This window comes from Podarcis erhardii (genome assembly GCF_964252035.2).
Source record: "Podarcis erhardii genome assembly, chromosome: 2".
In the NCBI taxonomy this organism is placed as follows: Eukaryota; Metazoa; Chordata; class Lepidosauria; order Squamata; family Lacertidae; genus Podarcis; species Podarcis erhardii.
In genome coordinates this window covers 23,709,633-23,727,725 of record NC_138498.1, presented here as the reverse complement: position 1 = coordinate 23,727,725, position 18,093 = coordinate 23,709,633, and the positions used below count along the sequence as shown (strand labels likewise).

At 41.0% G+C, this 18,093-nt stretch overlaps 1 protein-coding gene across 3 annotated transcripts in view; it reads right to left on the bottom strand.

Moving 5' to 3' along the window:
* The window catches only part of HELZ (helicase with zinc finger), a 122,547-nt gene that overhangs the window by 90,145 nt on the left and 14,309 nt on the right, over positions 1–18,093 (bottom strand). For all 3 annotated transcript variants that reach the window (XM_081849492.1, XM_081849491.1, XM_081849493.1), the window contains 2 exons: positions 3,795–4,022; positions 2,825–2,861 (listed from right to left, as the gene is read on the bottom strand). In XM_081849492.1, coding sequence (XP_081705618.1) covers positions 2,825–2,861; positions 3,795–4,004 — 247 coding nt within the window. In that variant the 5' untranslated portion in view covers positions 4,005–4,022. The remainder of the gene's footprint in view (positions 1–2,824; positions 2,862–3,794; positions 4,023–18,093) is intronic.

Here is an 18,093-nt window from a genome sequence, read left to right as displayed (position 1 = left end):
TGAAGGAAATAATCAATAACCTATTTACGCCAGAACCAGTCCTAATCAAATCAGCATTGTGTATTTTCTTTATGTAATGTCTGTACTGGCTTAATTTTAATAATACAAAATTAAATCTTGACATGAATTTTGTGCTCCCAATGTACAGATACTGGCAACGTATTTAACAACAAAAGCCACAACTGCAGGAGAGGTAGAGATACAAAGCTTTAATTAATATCCTATTTGTATTATCAAAACATAACAGCATCATCTAGTCCAGATATCTTCAATATTTTCAACATGCATTTGGAGACCCATTTCTTAATCTTTTACCATATATTTCCATGGTAGTAGTGCTTCTGTCCATCTTGGATTAGACCACAGCCCAGCGGTGGGTCCTGACCCACCAGTTGAAGATTAGTGATCTAGTCAACACTGATGTATGTAACTCTCTCAACAAATTAAGTGGGATTTAACAGTGTTTAATGTAGGGCTGGGTCATCTCCCTAACATGAACAAAATCTAATTAAAAAATGGAGAGCACCATACTCTTTGTTCTTTGGTGCTCTTTGTCCAAAATATGTTATGAAATGAGACAGGCAGTTCTTGTTACATTTTGGAACTGACATAAGTTAAGACTAGGATATCCAAACTGGCACCCTCAAATACCTCCCTTTGCTCTCCCATCATTGAGAGTAAAAGAAACATTAGCAGAGTAGTGAAATGTTTTTGAGTTGTGGAGAGAGGGAGACAGAGACAGAGATCAACATGTATATATTAATTAAATTTATCATCCTGTTTCTCATCAGACCCGACAATGGCTAACATTTATGAAATACAGCATTCAAAACAAATTGAAAATACCATTTGCCATAAAATACGGAGAATCAACAATACACTTGAACAAACAGGGACATTCAGAACAGTGGGGGGAGGGGAGAATGAGCCTCTGGAGTCCTGGATCAGAACTGAAGGGTCACAACTCAATCTTAAAGCACATGCTTTGCAACCAGTAGATCCCAAGCATTGTTGGTACACCTGGGAAAGACCCCTGCCTGAAATCTTGGGGAGACACTGCCAATCAGTGTTGACAATACTGAACTAGATGGACCAATAGTCTTAAGGTAACTTCCTATATATGTTCCTATATGTCTCCTTCCAATTCCATGCTTTATTGCATAGAGCTTTCAGTCAATAGCACTTACTGATCCAGCATGTCTTGTAACCAACCCAATGTAAGTAAGTTTTCATATTACTAAACCTCAAAAGAGCTGCCTTTTAAGATAATGAAAGCTGCCACCTTTTGCAAGGAGGAAAGGATTCCCTCCCCCCCATCTGAAACGACTGTAATACACAAAAACCAAAACAACGCATGATTCCCATTAAAATTCCTCCCCATCAATTTAGCTTTAGGTGTTTAATACATGGGTGTTAATGAACCTACCTCTCAAGCCAATTATAGCTCACAGCATAATTATTTAATGAGGAGAGTCATTTAAACAAAAATCCAAACCTCTGAACAAAGATTGTTAAAGGCAACCATGTCAGAATACTGTAGAATAAATAAGCATGGCAAGCAGGATCACCAGAAATGCAAATTAAGTCATTATTATTATTATATATTGAAAGTTACCTGGCATCCATATGCAGCTATGTCAAGATTCCAAAGTGCTTCCCATTGCTAAAAGCTAGTAATAGAGAAGCTGCACTACTCTGCATAATCTACCGCAGGGGGTGGGAAATCATGGTCCTCCATAGGTTGCTATACTTCAACTCTGCAGCCAGCAAGGCCAACAATCGGGGATGATAGGAGTTCCAACGAATCAAAACCTGCAAGGCCACAGGATCCCCACCACTGGCCTACAGGGCAATGTTTCTAAATACATACTTTAATTCAACTGACTCCAGCATTTTGTTGTATCAGGTTGAGAGTTAACAGCGATACTGATACTACTGAACCTTGGAGCACAGCAGGTAGACTCAACAACCAAGTACCGTATTTTTCGTCCTATAGGGCGCACCGGCCCATAAGACGCACCTCATTTGGGGGGGGGGAATGAATAAAAAAAATTATCCCCCCCCCCCAGCCACGGCTGCCGCCCCAAGCCTTGCGCACACTCGCCCGAAGCACGGGCAGCCCTCCGGAGGGCTCCGCGTGCTTCGGGTGGCAGGCTGCCGCCCCAAGCCTCGCGTGCCTGGCGGGACCTCCCGCCGGGCGCGCAAGGCTTGCGGACACTCGCCCGAAGCACGGGGAGCCCTCCGGAGGGCTCCGCGTGCTTCGGGCGGCAAGCTGCCGCCCCAAGCCTCGTGCGCAAGGTTTGCGGACACTCGCCCGGGCTGCAGGCTGCTGCCCGCAAGCCTTGTGAGCCCGCGGGAACTCCCACCGGGCTTGCAAGGCTTGCGGATAGCTTCCTGAAGCCTGGAGAGCGAGAGGGGTCGGTGCACACCGATGCCTCTCGCTCTCCAGGCTTCAGCGAAAGCCTGCATTCGCCCCATAGGACGCACACACATTTCCCCTTCATTTTTGGAGGGGGAAAAGTGCGTCCTATGGGGGCGAAAAATACGGTACATTTTAAACAACAATTAGGATTATGTTCTCATAACTCTACTTTAGAGAGTGCAAGAAGATTGCTGATACTTAGAGAACATACTGTGTGACGTACTGCACGATTTCTCTTTGCAAAGTGGCAAATATTGTTTTTATAATGCTCACAGGAATACTTCCATTTTGGACAAATCCTTTTCTCTAGAGAGCCAGATTTGAAGTGATTTCTTAAAGCTTAAAACTCCAAAGAACCAACCACATTGCTATAAGCTGTAACAAAAAACTGCGTCTTCATACCGTGCCTGCAATCTTCATCTGCCTTTCCATAGTTTTTCTGAAAAAAGAAAAATATATATATTGTTGGACACAGCATAAGCAATAAGTACATATTTGCTTATGAATTTGTTTAAGGCAGCAGTGAAACATGTGATTAATTCAGCAGCACTCTGACTGTAATCCAAGCACAGCCAGGAGTATGCAAACCTCTCTGATTTCAGTGAAACTGTCTATGCACCCGTTCACAGTTGGTAATCAAAACTGCAGCTCAAATCTTAAATACAATCAGTAAATTCATTCTCCACTTGGGGATCCCTAATGCAGCCAAACTAGCACCACACACAACCTTGACCCCCTATACACACACACCAAGGAAGATATCCAGACTTGCAGAACCCCAAAGGTTTGCAACAGTACAAAAATCAATAGTCCTACTATTTGAAACATTTGCCCCCATTAATAGATGAGATCTAAACTGCACTTAGGTTTAATCTCGAAAGCTGCTCTATGCAGGCAGTCTTGAAATAAAATTTGAACCAGATGTTAAGCAAACAAACACCTATTCGTTTCATCGGATACCTGCGGCACACCCGGCCTGTTCCCTAACCTTCCCCCCCACCCCTACTCAGGCAATGCAAACCCACTTCATCCACCTTTCTAACCTGAAACAGTGTCTCTCTCCAGCGACGGTACAACACAAATATTGTTTTAAATAAGGCAAAATAAAGAACACCTGTCCGTGCATCTTTTACTTTACCCAACAAAGAGGGCAAAAAAACCAGACCGTGTATGCCCACCTTCCATGAAAGCTAAGAGCGTGGGGACCAAGTATGTCTCCCACTCCAATTATGTAGCCAAGCAGGTAAATAATTGACTGCTAGCTCTGAGCAGCAGGATAGTGTGATGTCAATAAAGGCTTTTCGATTTCCACGTACTCATACAATAAAATCAAATTATTTTCACTGGATTCGATTGTAAACATCACACTCACGAGTTGCAAAGAAGAAGCGATTCTATAGAGAAGGCTCTCAATTTTGATGCGGTCGATTTCAGCCTGACACGCTTCTGGAAAGTGACTGGGAGGGTACCGGCTGAGGGAAAAGAGGGCCTCCGTGCAGTGCTTCACCGCCACTTCGTAATCCTGCTGTCTGAGTGATTCACATGCTTGTTCACATGACTTCTCTGGTCTTCTGTCTGCCATGACTCAGCGGCAGAAATCCTAATATGAATCAGGAGGGGGTTCAAATGCAGGTTAGCTTTAATACAAAAAAATGGTCTTTCAAAACACACCTACATTTTCCAAGTGCTACTAACTGGCCCCCATCGCTATCCCAGGGTTCTTATATTCCGCTTGAGCCTCTGCTGCATGCTAAATTCCTGCCATTTTCCCCCACAGCATTTCTCCTTGCACTTTGCATCTGTTTCCATTTTAAAATACTGTTATCTGTCTCCATAACTCTGGAATGAGTAGGTGATGCTCATGTCCCCTTTTACTGCAAACATCAACAATAGTACCTCATGAGAAACCATTAGCTTTGCATTCGTTTGCTTTACATTGGTTTGAAGTGCCACTCAGAGTTAATGTTCCTCTTGCAAGGGCAGATTTCTCTACACCTAAAGACAACTTCAATTATAACAAATGGTTTGGGGGAAAACACCACCGCCATATTTGCATTAGGTGTTGTTATAATGCTACCTGCTAACAAATCTTTCCTTGGTTTCTCATGTTATCAGCCATAATGGTATTTTATAAGGAATTTCTATCGCAGAGGTACATCTTTTCAAGGCTTTACACTGAAGTGGGAGTGGGGACTTGTTTGTCTTCACAATGTTTATCAATTATGTATTATTTTTCTAAAAATGTTGATTTTTCCAACACTTCAATATATGTGCCTTTTTACCTCACCCAAACATCCCAATGCCTGAGTTGGCACAGCAAATGGGGCTCTGTCCCAGCATTGAGTCAAGGCGCATAGCAGCCAAGACCAGCCAGGTTATTTTGGCACCCAGGAAAGAAATCCCACAACCACCTCTTCATGCAAAATACAGTAATTATAAATTAAATAACTAGCCATTTTGTGGCATCCAAAATCAGCTGCCTGAGGCAGCTTCCTCACCTTGCCTAATACCCAATACTAACCTTCAACCGTAAGCCAGCCCTGGTGTAACCTGCATTCTGGCGCTAACATATTAAATCTTCATATTAAAATGAAGCAAAGCTTCAAATTCATTCATCTTCCTATTAAACTTTGCACCCTATGTTTGTTTCTGTATTTGGTAGAAAACCCCACTAAGACAAATCTTCTAAGCTTATTTACCCTGGCCTTTGATACCCAAGGTACACATTTTTAGGCCTCACCCTTTCAGTGACTGTAATTCTTTGTTTCTAAAATGGTTTTTAATATTTTATTTTAAATTGCCGTTACCTGCCCTTGGACTTTATGGTGAAGAATTTAATAGTAGTAATAATAATAGTAATAATAATAATATGCTTTAAATTAAAATTGAGGTTAATTGATAAACCATCTTAATACAAGATGCATTTGAAAATATGTTCTGCTCTCTGTGGAATAAAGGATCTACACAAATGTAATGCTCTTGATCTCAAGAATTGCCAACAGGACTAATCATCATCATCATCATCATCATTTATTACTTATACCCCACCCAACTGGCTGTGGTTGCCCAGCCACTCTGGGCGGCTTACAGCACATAAAAAATGGTAAAACATCAGACATTAAAAATTTCCTGATACAAGAAAGGTCACATGCTGTCTCTCCCCTCGTCTCTTTGCCCAAACCAGTCTTACAAAGCAGTACTATGAATGTTTACTCAGAACTAAGTCTCACTATGTTCAGTAGGGCTCAGTCCTATATAAGTGTACTTAGGATTGCAGTCTTCAATCCTTCTTTTACGGATGAGAAAATATTTATATGTAAATACTTTGGTACCTTGGGTTACGAACTTAATTCGTTCCAGAGGTCCGTTCTTAACCTGAAACCATTCTTAACCTGAGGCACGCTTTCGCTAATGGGGCCTCCCGCTGCCACCACCGCACGATTTCCATTCTCATCCTGGGACAAAGTTCTCAACCCAAGGTACTACTTCCGAGTTAGTGGAGTTTGTAACCCAAAGCGTTTGTAACCCGAGGTACCAATGTAATACATTTTTTTCAAACAACTCTACAAATGATTTCCTCAACATAAACATATGTGGACATTTGTCTCCAAGATTTATGTCAATAACAGGCTACTATTTGGTTGTAAGTCGTTTTGGTTACCTTGAACAAGATAACAAATTTAATAAATAATGATCATAATAATTACTGTGAAGATGTCCAGACGCTTGCCTCCTAACAAGTGCTAATATCCCACCCCCAAATTTTATTTAAAACAAAGATAAAACAAGTACATACAATCAGAGCATCATCCCCGAATACTGTACTGTACTCCACAGAGCTTTGTCAAAGGGTATATGCTAAAATCGTCACACAAACCCAAAATGATACATAATAACCTCCATCGCTTGGACTATTGTCTGCAACTAAAATGTTATATTGTATCAGCAGCAGTGCTAGTCTACAGGGTTTATACAGGAAGGAGAAAAAATAATAATTAAAATATTTAAATAAGAGTGCTTCATGCAAGCCAAACTGTGATGCAGACCATATGCATCGTTCTGACATATGCCTCATTGTTTGTATAAACTATAAAATTGCCGCTGGTGCCAATATTAATACTTGATACTAATACCCGATACTAATCTTCAGCTGTAAACTATAAGCAGAATTGCCATCAACTTTCAACACAGTACTGAGTACTGCACTTCCCTGTTTCTGCCCACACCAGTGTGTGAAACTGAGTTGCTGTGGGTGGGGACATTTTAAGACTTCCAGACATTCGTTGTAACATTTGCACTGGACACGATGGCTTGCTCAGTGATTTTTGTTTTAAATGAGATGTATTAGTATTACTATTATTATTTTAAATGCATATACTGTACTGCCCTTCATCCAAAGATCACAGGGTGGTTTACAGTATAAAAGCACAAAACATATAACACAACAATAACCTCCCCAACACATTTAAAAGGCCATAGATTGTTTAATCAGTCGAAGGTCTGGAAGAAGAGAAATATCTCACACTCCAAAACCACCATGCTACAATGTTGTTGTTATTTGGTATCATGGAGCTACAGTACTATTGTACGATAATGCTAATTTTAAAAATACAGTAGTATTAATGAAAAATCTTTCCATTCATGGCTATTTTAGCAACATGGTGAATGACAGTGGCTAGAAAAGCGGGGGGGGGGGGGGAGGCTTAATTGTATGGCATTCCAGCCCAATGGTGTTATAGTGCTATACTCTCACATTCCATGGAACCAGAAGTATTTTAGTGATAACAGAATAGGATCTTTCTCTGGCATAATGAGCCTTCCCATTATTTTCCTCCCCCTGAAGTCCCCTGTACACTTTTTCCCCCTTTTCTGCAAAGCACTTAAGAGGCTCTATTTATAATCAAGCTGCGTTGTCCTTGCCTGCGAGCCTAGGTGAAATTGCCTCGGTTCCCGAGGTGAGAGCTGGGGCAGTTTCACCTAGTGTCTCGCGAGCAGAGGCCAATGCAGCTCGTTTTTTTCAACATTGTGGTATATCGCCACACTGCAATGTTTAGCTGGCGATAAACCGTGATGTTGAAAAGCTGATATTGCCCAGCTCTAGTAACTGCATGCAATTTCTTACAAACCGTGACAAGCTCTCAAGTGCCTTTTTATTGCAATCAAAAACGGGCATACTTGGTTGGAAAAATATACTTCATTTGTTTCATTTCAAAACAGTTGCAAATCTACCATTATACAAATACCAATTCTCTGAATGTCATGAATATGACATGCATTTTAGTTCCCTATCAATGTAATGCAATCTCCTATTACAGTGGTACCTCAGGTTAAGTACTTAATTCATTCCAGAGGTCCGTACTTAACCTGAAACTGTTCTTAACCTGAAGCACCACTTCAGCTAATGGGGCCTCCTGCTGCCACCGCACCGCCGGAGCACGATTTCTGTTCTCATCCTGAAGCAAAGTTCTTAACCTGAAGCACTATTTCTGGGTTAGCGGAGTCTGTAACCTGAAGCGTATGTAACCTGAAGCGTATGTAAGCCAAGGTACCACTGTACCCATGTTCAGAAGCCAAAAGGCAAAAGTTTAGAAGGCAAAAATGTGTCTTTTCCAATCAGCAAAAGTTTAGAAGGCAAAAATGTGTCTTTTCCAACCAGCCCTTTGGTTTTTAATTATGTGGCCTCCTTCAATGGGTGGGAAGTCTCAGCCCTGCTTTTTATAAACATGAATGTGTTTTACTCTGTTTTAGTTTTATGTAGCTTTTAATGAATATTTCTAAGTTGCTTTGTGTTACTTCTTATAAGAAAAATGACTAATAATTTCAAATAATCATTATAGTAACAGCCATTCTCACTTCTTACAAACACTGATGTTTAGTGCTCATTTGTATGAAAGCACAAAGCACTTCCTGTAGTATAATGATCAAGCTAACTTACAACCCAGTTTCTGAGCCATGTTTCAATGCTATTTATTTACAGTCAGATTTTAAAATGACCATTTTAAAATGGCCAGAATATTTCTGGCAAAAAAATAAAGAAAACGCATGAACACAACTATTTGCAACAAAACGAACTGAAATCAATTCCTGCACGCCTGTTGAATTTCACCTTTGAATGAAGCACCAAAGAATTTGCTTTGTAAAAATGCTTGTAAATGAACCCCCTGCTGAAGAGAAATAAAAACTTTTAGGGGAAGTGTTAGAGGAAATTGTTGGGTTTTGTTACGTAAACATTTAACAATACCTTTTTACAGCCTGTCTGGGTCTCATGCACATCTACAGTTCAAAGGCATTAATGGGAATTTTTATTTTTTACTATTCATTCAAAGCTTGCCAAATTATTATCTCCTTGATCGAACTGCAGTTTAGGAGAGAAGTATGGCTGCTGGTGGGAAATCACATTTTCCATAGGAATCTTTGGATCATTCAAACTGTGGCCTAGAACAATCCTGACAAAGTTCAAAGCAACACCAGTTTTTCTTTATTAAATTGGAAAATGCTTCGGAAAAACCACAGTGGAAACAATGGGGTCAGTATTCATCTTTTAAAGGGTTTACCTTTTGAATACCCTATGTCATCCCACCAGTAAACCAAACGGAAAGCATTCACATCTGGTCAACATTTTGTACTGCAAAATACTGTACCCACCCACTCCCATCAAAAGATAAAATATTTCTTTCAACAATATCTCTAAAGCTCTATACTTTGATACGTTTGTTCTCATCACTCTGTCAGTTGCAGATCCTATTGTCTAGTTGTCTCATACACTAAATTGTACATGGATAAGGAGACAGGCCGATGGTGGGGGAACGTCTAGCCTACAAGCCTAATTCGGCTTGCCAGGTCTCAGAGGTTGGTCCACCAAGCCATTTTGGGAAAACCACACCTACCTCCCACAGGCACGCCATTATATATTGATACGGAAGGGGGGGCATGTCTTCTTCACCTTCTTCTTCGCTACAATATATCCATTTATTTCCAATTGTCAATGTCAAAAGGAACTAAAATCTATAAAATTCATAGAAAATCAACGTGCCAATTTGCTCAATTTCTCTAGGACTCCATGACACCTCCCCTCTCCTCCATAATCCCTCAAGCAAGGTGTCAAGACCCTAATCCTGTCAAATCACTCTGCCAACCTTTCCTCCGGGCAATACCAGGTGCCAGACTTTACATATTTGGATTATTGTCCCCTCATCACCGATACTCAGGAAGCGCTTATCCGCGCATATCTCCAGCTCTGCATATTCCCCCTCCCTCCTCGGTATGTTAATCTGTGTAACCCAATCTCTCTTTAATGTATTCATGATGTAATCTGTGTAACCCAACCTCTCTTTAATGTATTCATGATGTAATCTGTGTAACCCAACCTCTCTTTAATGTATTCATGATGTAACTATGATGTATTTTGCACTGTATTCTGGGACATGGAGGGAAGTTTCAAAAACTCATGTCACACCTTTCTCGCTGTTCAATCTTGCCTTGAACCTGTTGCGCAATAAACTTGGATCTTCTGCTGCTTGCTCCTATCTCCGGCTGAGCTCATTTTCCTCCGCAGGGACCCGCGGACTCAGTCCAACGAGCTGGGTGGCAGAGCAGCCTCGCACCCAAATTTTACCGTAACAATATGAAGTCAGGCGCAGGGAAGTTCAAGCCACGGTTAAAAGAATGAAAAATTAGGAGCACATGCTTAAGTATGCGTCCGATTCTTACATGCACACCATCTTAAATTCAAGCCAGGCTGCAAAAGACTTTGTAGAAGTCTGCTGTAGAAGACTTTGTCCACAAACAGCAACCATATATAGCTATCAAATAAGTTTAGAACTAAATTTATTCTCAGGGATCATTATGCTAACTGTTCAGTTGCGAGTCATAGTAAAAATATCTTGGAAATTAAGCTCAGGAACTTGAAAGGGCTCTCCTACTTTTCAATGGGCACTACGTAAAAAAATAAAATAAAATCATTTTATTTCTGTTACCCTGTGCATAACAAGCTAGAGTCTTTTTGTTTCAGCTGCCCAAAGACAAAACAAAATTCATATCTCAAGGAAAAGAAACAAGGTTTTTTACTTATCTTACACAGTAGTAAAAGGAAAATTACAGAGCTGAACAATGCTGAAGTTTTGTCAGATAGTGTTAAAACACACACAGCAAGAATAGGTTTCCCCATAGCAATGCATTGTGTGAAAAGAAAAAAAGCAAATATAAATGGCCATAATTTCAGTTGTGACATTTGGCATAATGCATTAATATTAACTCTATGAACACATTTCTGGTTCTGGCTTTGAAACGACACATTTAGGATCTGGCTTTAAAACTACCTAGAGCTGATTCACAGACAAGGAACTAGTGACTACTAATGAACTAATGACCACTGCACAGTGGTACCTCGGGTTAAGAACTTAATTCATTCCGGAGGTCCGTTCTTAACCTGAAATTGTTCTTAACCTGAAGCACCACTTTAGCTAATGCGGCCTCCTGCTGCCGCGCGATTTCTGTCTCATCCTGAAGCAAAGTTTCAGGTACTATTTCTGGGTTAGTGGAGTCTGTAACCTGAAGCATCTGTAGCCTGAAGTGTATGTAACCCAAGGTACCACTGTATAAAGGCTTATGCTAATAGGCCACATTCACACAATATGAAAAAAAAAAGAGTGGAAGGAAGGGTGTAAGAATTCTATGACCAAGTGTTTATTTGTGTAAGCCCCAGTTCACATCAAATATTTTACATGCAGTGAGTGAAGGTATGAGAGTCCACATGTATAACCTATGTACATAGGACAAGCCTCAGGATCCCATTTATTAAGTACTACCTGACTGTAAAGTTCTTCCCTGCAATTATGAAAATCATTCTAGAATTCCTTCTAGGTAGGAAAAGTTGCTCAATGAGAAGGGTATTAATATGCTAGTTGACCTCTAGCAACTAATGCTTCCTCTCTGTAGAATATTTGATATACTAGGCAAGTGGCGGTGTTCTTGTAACTTCCTTTTGCAAACTTCAAACCACACGCCAGAACTGAAGAGCAAGACAGAGCCATGGGCAGCTGCACATGCCATAATCAACTTAATGCTGCTGGCACAACTACTAATTGGCTCTTTCCTCCACCCTTTGCCTTGCATCAGCCAGAACTTCTGTTATTACGAAACAGATAAAGCAAAACCATAAGACTGGATTGCCCACATGCATATAAAACCCACTAAGCAATGTTAGAAATGCCAAATACCCTATCCTGGAATTAGGCACATGAGATGGTTTCTCATTATTTCTGTACCATATAGAAGAGAATCAGACACTTTGCAACTGCATGCAGTGGTACCTTGGTTTACGAATTTAATTCATTCCAGAAGTCCGTTCTTAAACCAAAGTGTTCTTAAACTGAGGTGCACTTTCCCTACTGAGGCCTCCCGCTGCCGGTGCCCTTCCACCGTTCGGCTTCCATTTGTCTTCCGGGGCAAAGTTTGCTAACCGGAACACCTACTTCCGGTTTTGCGGAGTTCGTTGTCCAAATCATTTGTTAACAGGACCTTTTGTAAACCGAGGTACCACTGTACTAGTGGCAGCAATTTTAATCTGATTCTATATCGTATATTTTCAATTGGATATTTTATTCTGGTACCTTTGTGTTGTTTTCTTTGTGTTGTTTTCTTAGTTAAAAGATTAAAACATAGAAAACTATTTAAAACTGCACATACGTTATCTTCCAATACATAGGGTATAGGGTATAGGGTAGATCAAAAATATCAGAGTACCTTTGCACAACTTGCAACCCACCAGGCTGAAAACAGCCTACCCAAAGTATGCATGGCTGCCCGTTCAGGAGATGGGTAAACCTCTGCTGCTGCTAAAAGACAGACAATGCCATAGAGAAAGAAAGAGCAACCCCTCTAACATCCCAAGGAGGAATTATTCACAGAGAAGTTACAAGTAAAAGCCACTTGGTAGTTTAGCAGGGGTCAGCAAACTTTTTCTGCAGGGGGCCGGTCCAATGTCCCTCAGACCTTGTGGGGGGCCTGACTATATGGGGGGGAGAGAACAAATTCCTATGGCCCACAAATAACCCAGAGATGCATTTTAAATAAAAGGACACATTCTACTCATGTAAAAACACCAGGCAGGCCCCACAAATAACCCAGAGATGCATTTTAAATAAAAGCACACATTCTACTCATGTAAAAACACACTGATTCCCGGACCGTCCGCGGGCCGGATTTAGAAGGCGACTGGGCTGGATCCGGCCCCAAGGCCTTAGTTTGCCTACCCATGGTTTAGTGCTTAGAGTAGCTGAAGAGATCCTCAGAACTGGGAGTTGCAGGCTTTAAAGTCTTTCAGCAATAATAGGTACCACAAAGTGTAAACAAAAAGTAAATTGGCTGGTGTGTAGGGGAAGACAAGGAAAAATAAAGTTGTTTGTGTCATTCCTCAGTAGTCACAGAGAGTCCTGAGAATGGAAGGAGTTGTTGGCTGAAGATAAAGAGACACATATACAGTGCCCCCCCCAGTCCTTTCCCCCATCTCAGACCACTGCAGTGGCGTAGCGTGGGGGGTGCAGGGGGGGCCGGCCGCACCGGGCGCAACATCTGGGGTTAGGGCAAATCCACAGGTTAGGGGGCGCAAATCCACAGGTTAGGGGGCGCAAATCCACGGGTTAGGGGGCGCAAATTACTTGCCTTGCCCCGGGTGCTGACAACCCACGCTACGCCACTGGACCACTGGAAACTTGTTGAAGAACTTGGTGGGCTATTGTTGTACAAATTGTAATGCACTGTGCTAGATGCTGTAGAATTTTAAATGTATTTTTACAGACACACCACACACCACCTTAATGAAGATCACAGACCACAAGTGGTCCATGGACCACTGTTTGGGAACTCCTGGGATAGTATAAATGTCACCCTCTTCTGGACACACAAAAATCTGTTTTTTAAAAAATAATTTCATGGTTGGATAAATGGCTCAGAAATAAGACAAAAATAAACATGCAAAAAGGAGCATGTGCAGAGCGGAACCAAAGTGAGCATTTATCATTTGGAAAACCACACACGGTTATGCACTACTGCAACATAGCACAGTAATGGTTGATTTGATGCAGTCAAAAACTCCATTTTCAAAGAATATATAACCATTTTAGTACGGTAACATGCTGCTGGGATACATTCACATGAAGAGTTACTTCAGTTTAACATGTTCTCAGCATGATTTGATTCCTCTACTGTAGCCCACAGGGAATGGCTGCATCTGCAACTTTCTGTACCCAACCATCTTCCTGGAAGCCCTCATGAGTTTCCTGACCATAGCTGCAGTCCTATACACACTTGCACATAAGTCCCATTCTCACACACACACTCTCTCTCAGCCTCAGACCCTGATCTACAATAACAGCATAACTTTCAGAGTTATGCAGTAATTTATATTCCACTCTTCTGTATCAATATATACTTGGGGCAGTTCCCAAGGATTTGAAAGGCAATAAAAAAACTAATCGTAGCAGCAAAACCAAAAATAATGTAGCTGTTGTAAAAATTACTTAGATGATAAATTGAAGTGTGTGTAGCACTCTAAAGTGCTACAGAAATGATAAATATAAATATAAATGTACCCTGCAATCTGGCTGGTCCTCCTGCTATGGTATGGTGTCAATCGAGATACAACAGCTTTACAATCTTATATTTCCCATTTGTATTATTTTAATATGCTGTTTGGAAGGAAACCTATTTGGTTTTTCTTTTCTCAACAGAAAATGGTGTGATGAACTGCAGAAATATATTGACAGGTCTTTTAAAAATACATGTTTACCAATATAGTATTAAACACTCATAAGGCTTAATTTTGCATCTGTACCCTTGATGCCCTTTCTTTTTGCAGCTTCTTATGGGCCCCACAGATTGTTATTGGTTGTGGAAAGGAAAAACACATTGAGTGCTTCTCACTTCTGTGCTGTCTGTGCACTTTTTCCAATCCAAGAGAAATCCTGAAAATATATTGGTGAAGATTGAGTAGCTCTGTCTGAGCCTTAGGAAATATATATTGATCCTTACTGACCTTCTGACCTTTTTCAAAATACTTGATTTAATTCTTTAAGTGAATTGCTGCATTCCACTGTCAGAGCACCATATGGACCACAGAAATATCTTAAATACTTCTTGAGACAAGTGATTATGGTTCTTTTGCATTCACTTTAGAAAACATAATGGCATGCCCATTTTTAATTTAAAAACTTCACTAGAGTATATATGACTGTGGCTGACTGACAACAGCAATAAATCACTACCTAAACTTATCAGTTTTTCCAATCAATGTTTTCAGAATGAACTGAATGAACCTATCCCTTAAAATGTATCACAATGGAGGGTTAGGGAGGAAACCATTGATTGAAATAAGAAATTATGCCTTCAAAGTTGAGCCCTTGGAAAAGCACAGCGCGCACCCCAAAATCTTGAAAATAATAGCTGAATAATAGTAGAAGTTATGGCTTGTTAGGGAATTAAAAGTTCTAAGAAACTATTTGGCTACTTAAATTACCATCCTTCTCTTCCAAGCACTCCAATAGGTAATAAACTTTTGCAAGAAATGCAATGGGATGTATCCAACAGTGCCCTTCACACAGACGGAAGGCTCTTTGGTCCAGTGGAGGCTTCATTCTGTGGAAAGGGGACACAATTTCTGCAGAGTCTGCCTCCCCACAATGGGCCTTTTCCAATTTATTTCCAGTGGGTCCCCCCTTTCACCTTCCAGAGTTTTGAGGAGTGCAAAAGTCACACACATGCCCACAACTTTTACAACCCCCTTCAGAAAATACAACATGAAAATCAGCTTAAATCTCAGTTTCTCCAGTTTTGCCGAAAGTTGGCTCTCCCAAAAAATGCAGAAGAGGGAATGCAGTTTCCTTCACCTTCCTGATGTAATATCTATTTCTCCACCACCACCCATAGCAAAAAGTTTTTGGGGGAAGTTTTGGCCCAGAACTGCCATTTATTGCACAGCATAGCAGCTTCCCCCACTCCCCGTGAACCAAAAAACAATCAAAATACTTCAATACACATAAAGCACACACACTGTGTGATCCCCAGTGTGAGCAACAGCTGTGGTTCTGGTAGGAACCATTGCTCATGTGCTTCAAGGAAAGAGGATTCAAAGATAAGATGCATGAGAGATGAACTCTGTCAGTAGTCACACAGTGGCAGGGGGAGGTGTTTAAAAGCCCTTTATCCAATCAAGGAGATAAGAAGCTAAACTGCATAAAGGGAGCACCGTGCCAAAGCCTCTGTTGCATCTTACACTGGAAAAAACTTTTGCCTACATTTTGTTTCATGCCAGTCAGTCAATGCCAAGACCAATACTACTGTGATTTTCTTTGTATATATGAAGGTGACTTTTGCCACCATCATGCATTATGTCACAGGGGGGTGAAACGCACTACCAAAACACAACGAAAAGCAAGTTGCCAGTGGCATGTTCTCACACACTTCTGACAATAATCAGAGGTGTCCTGAGCCAGAAGAAATGGTCAGATGCATATAGAAAACTATGTCTAACCAGTGGCGTAGCGTGGGGGGTGCAGGGGGGGCCGGCCACACCAGGCGCAACATCTGGGGGGGGCACGCTCGCCGTCTCCGGAGTCGCCGAAGAGTACCCCAGCCCAGGCAGCAGCAAGAAGAAGCTGGCAGCGGCGGCAGGTTAGGGGCTAGGGGCGCAAATTACTTGCCTTGCCCTGGGTTAGGGGGCGCAAATTACTTGCCTTGCCCCAGGTGCTGACAACCCACGCTACGCCGCTGTGTCTAACTTATGTGCATATCTTCCACAGGCTTGAGAAAACTATTAACAGTTCATCAGTCTCCTAAGTTATTGGCCACAAAAGATGGCAAAACCTGGCCAACTGTAAAAGTAAATGCAGTCTACTGAGCTTCATACCTTCACTGTGACAGTGGCAACAATCCTTTCACCAAGCTGCACCCCCACTGCTCTGTTGTTAGTGGGTCATATGATGTGGAGGGGAGCTTAACAAAAATGGAAGCACTTTTAAATACACAATACAGTGGTACCTCGGGTTACATACACTTCAGGTTACATACGCTTCAGATTACGGACTCCGCTAACCCAGAAATATTATCTCGGGTTAAGAACTTTGCTTCAGGATGAGAACAGAAATCATGCTCCAGTGGCGCGGCAGCAGCGGGAGGCCCCATTAGCTAAAGTGGTGCTTCAGGTTAAGAACAGTTTCAGGTTAAGAACGGATCTCCAGAACAAATTAAGTACGTAACCAGAGGTACCACTGTACTGTTAAATATGTGGTGAAAGCTTTAACTTTTTTGGTATGGCTTTTCTGAGTCTACAGGCATATTATCACTGGCTAGGAAGTACTTACAGGTAGTTTTAAGTCTTGTAAATTTCTTCAAACATCCCAAGAACTACTATTTCTAGTATTATTTATACTAGAATGTGGCTCTCCTATTATTAGACTACAACTCCCATCATTCCTGAATCCTAACCATTGGCCATACTGGCTGGAAATGATGTGAACTGATGTCCAACAACTTACAGTTCCCCGTCCCAGCCATTAGTTCATGCTACTTTTGCAAAACAGCCATCAGTAATCATTTTCTTACCTACCGCACTTTAATCCACAATCATACAAACACATACAAAGGGTCCAACATTGCAAAATATACTGAAAACATCTGAATGATTCCAACAGGGTTCACGCTACACAAAACAACAATAAAAACAGACCAGTTTCACAGCACTTGAATTTTTTTTTCATTCTAATGGTTGATATTGCAGCTTGTGAAGGAAAGCAGTACACTACATGCCAATCGTAAAGCAAACTAACAAAAACCCTGTTTTCTTTGGAATTAGTAGGAAATTGGGCATTTGCATGGGTATTACCAATAACATTAATATACCAAGTATATAAAAAAAGAAAATAACAGCTTTTAGACATTTCAATTAGTGTCCCAATAGAGTAGTTATCATTTATTTAAAATGCAAAGGCAATTTTCTTCAAGCCCCGTAGCAAGTTACATTTTTACAAGAAAGAAATATTTGACAAGGGACATATGGAAAATGCTTGGACAGTTACTGAATATTATCCTAAACAATCCTCAACAATCTGCTTTTAGCCCTGTGGTTTTCTAAGCTTCCCCCAAATACACAGTCCAAACCAGGAAATTTATCAGCTGCACACTCCATGCATTTGAGACTTGCGTCCCACCCAGAATATTTTGATTTAATCACAGCAGCTAGGAAGGGTAGGGCAGAGAACTTTGAATGAAAATAGTGCCTGAATACATTATACAAAAGCCCCAAATAAAACCTATGCTGCTGATTCTTTAAGCTGAAAGTACTCCTGTAAGAACTTCTGGGCAAGGTTCTCAATTTAGTGCTACAAAATGTTAAGGAAACATAGTATTAAGAGTTAACTTCTCCCTCCTACAGTATCACGTACTTTTACCTGTACTATAGTCACATGTGATCTGTGCCGTTATTAGTCTAGCAAAGATATTAAGAAGAATGGGTAGACATATTCCTTCTTACTTGGTCACATTAAAACTGCATCTCAAATGACATCCTCTGAGCAAGGATGAAAGTGGAAGTTGAGAATATTGAAAGGAGTTGCTCCTCCAAATGCAAAGCAAAATTAGCCAATGTAAATCTACTTCTTGTGCAAGGGAGTGGGTGG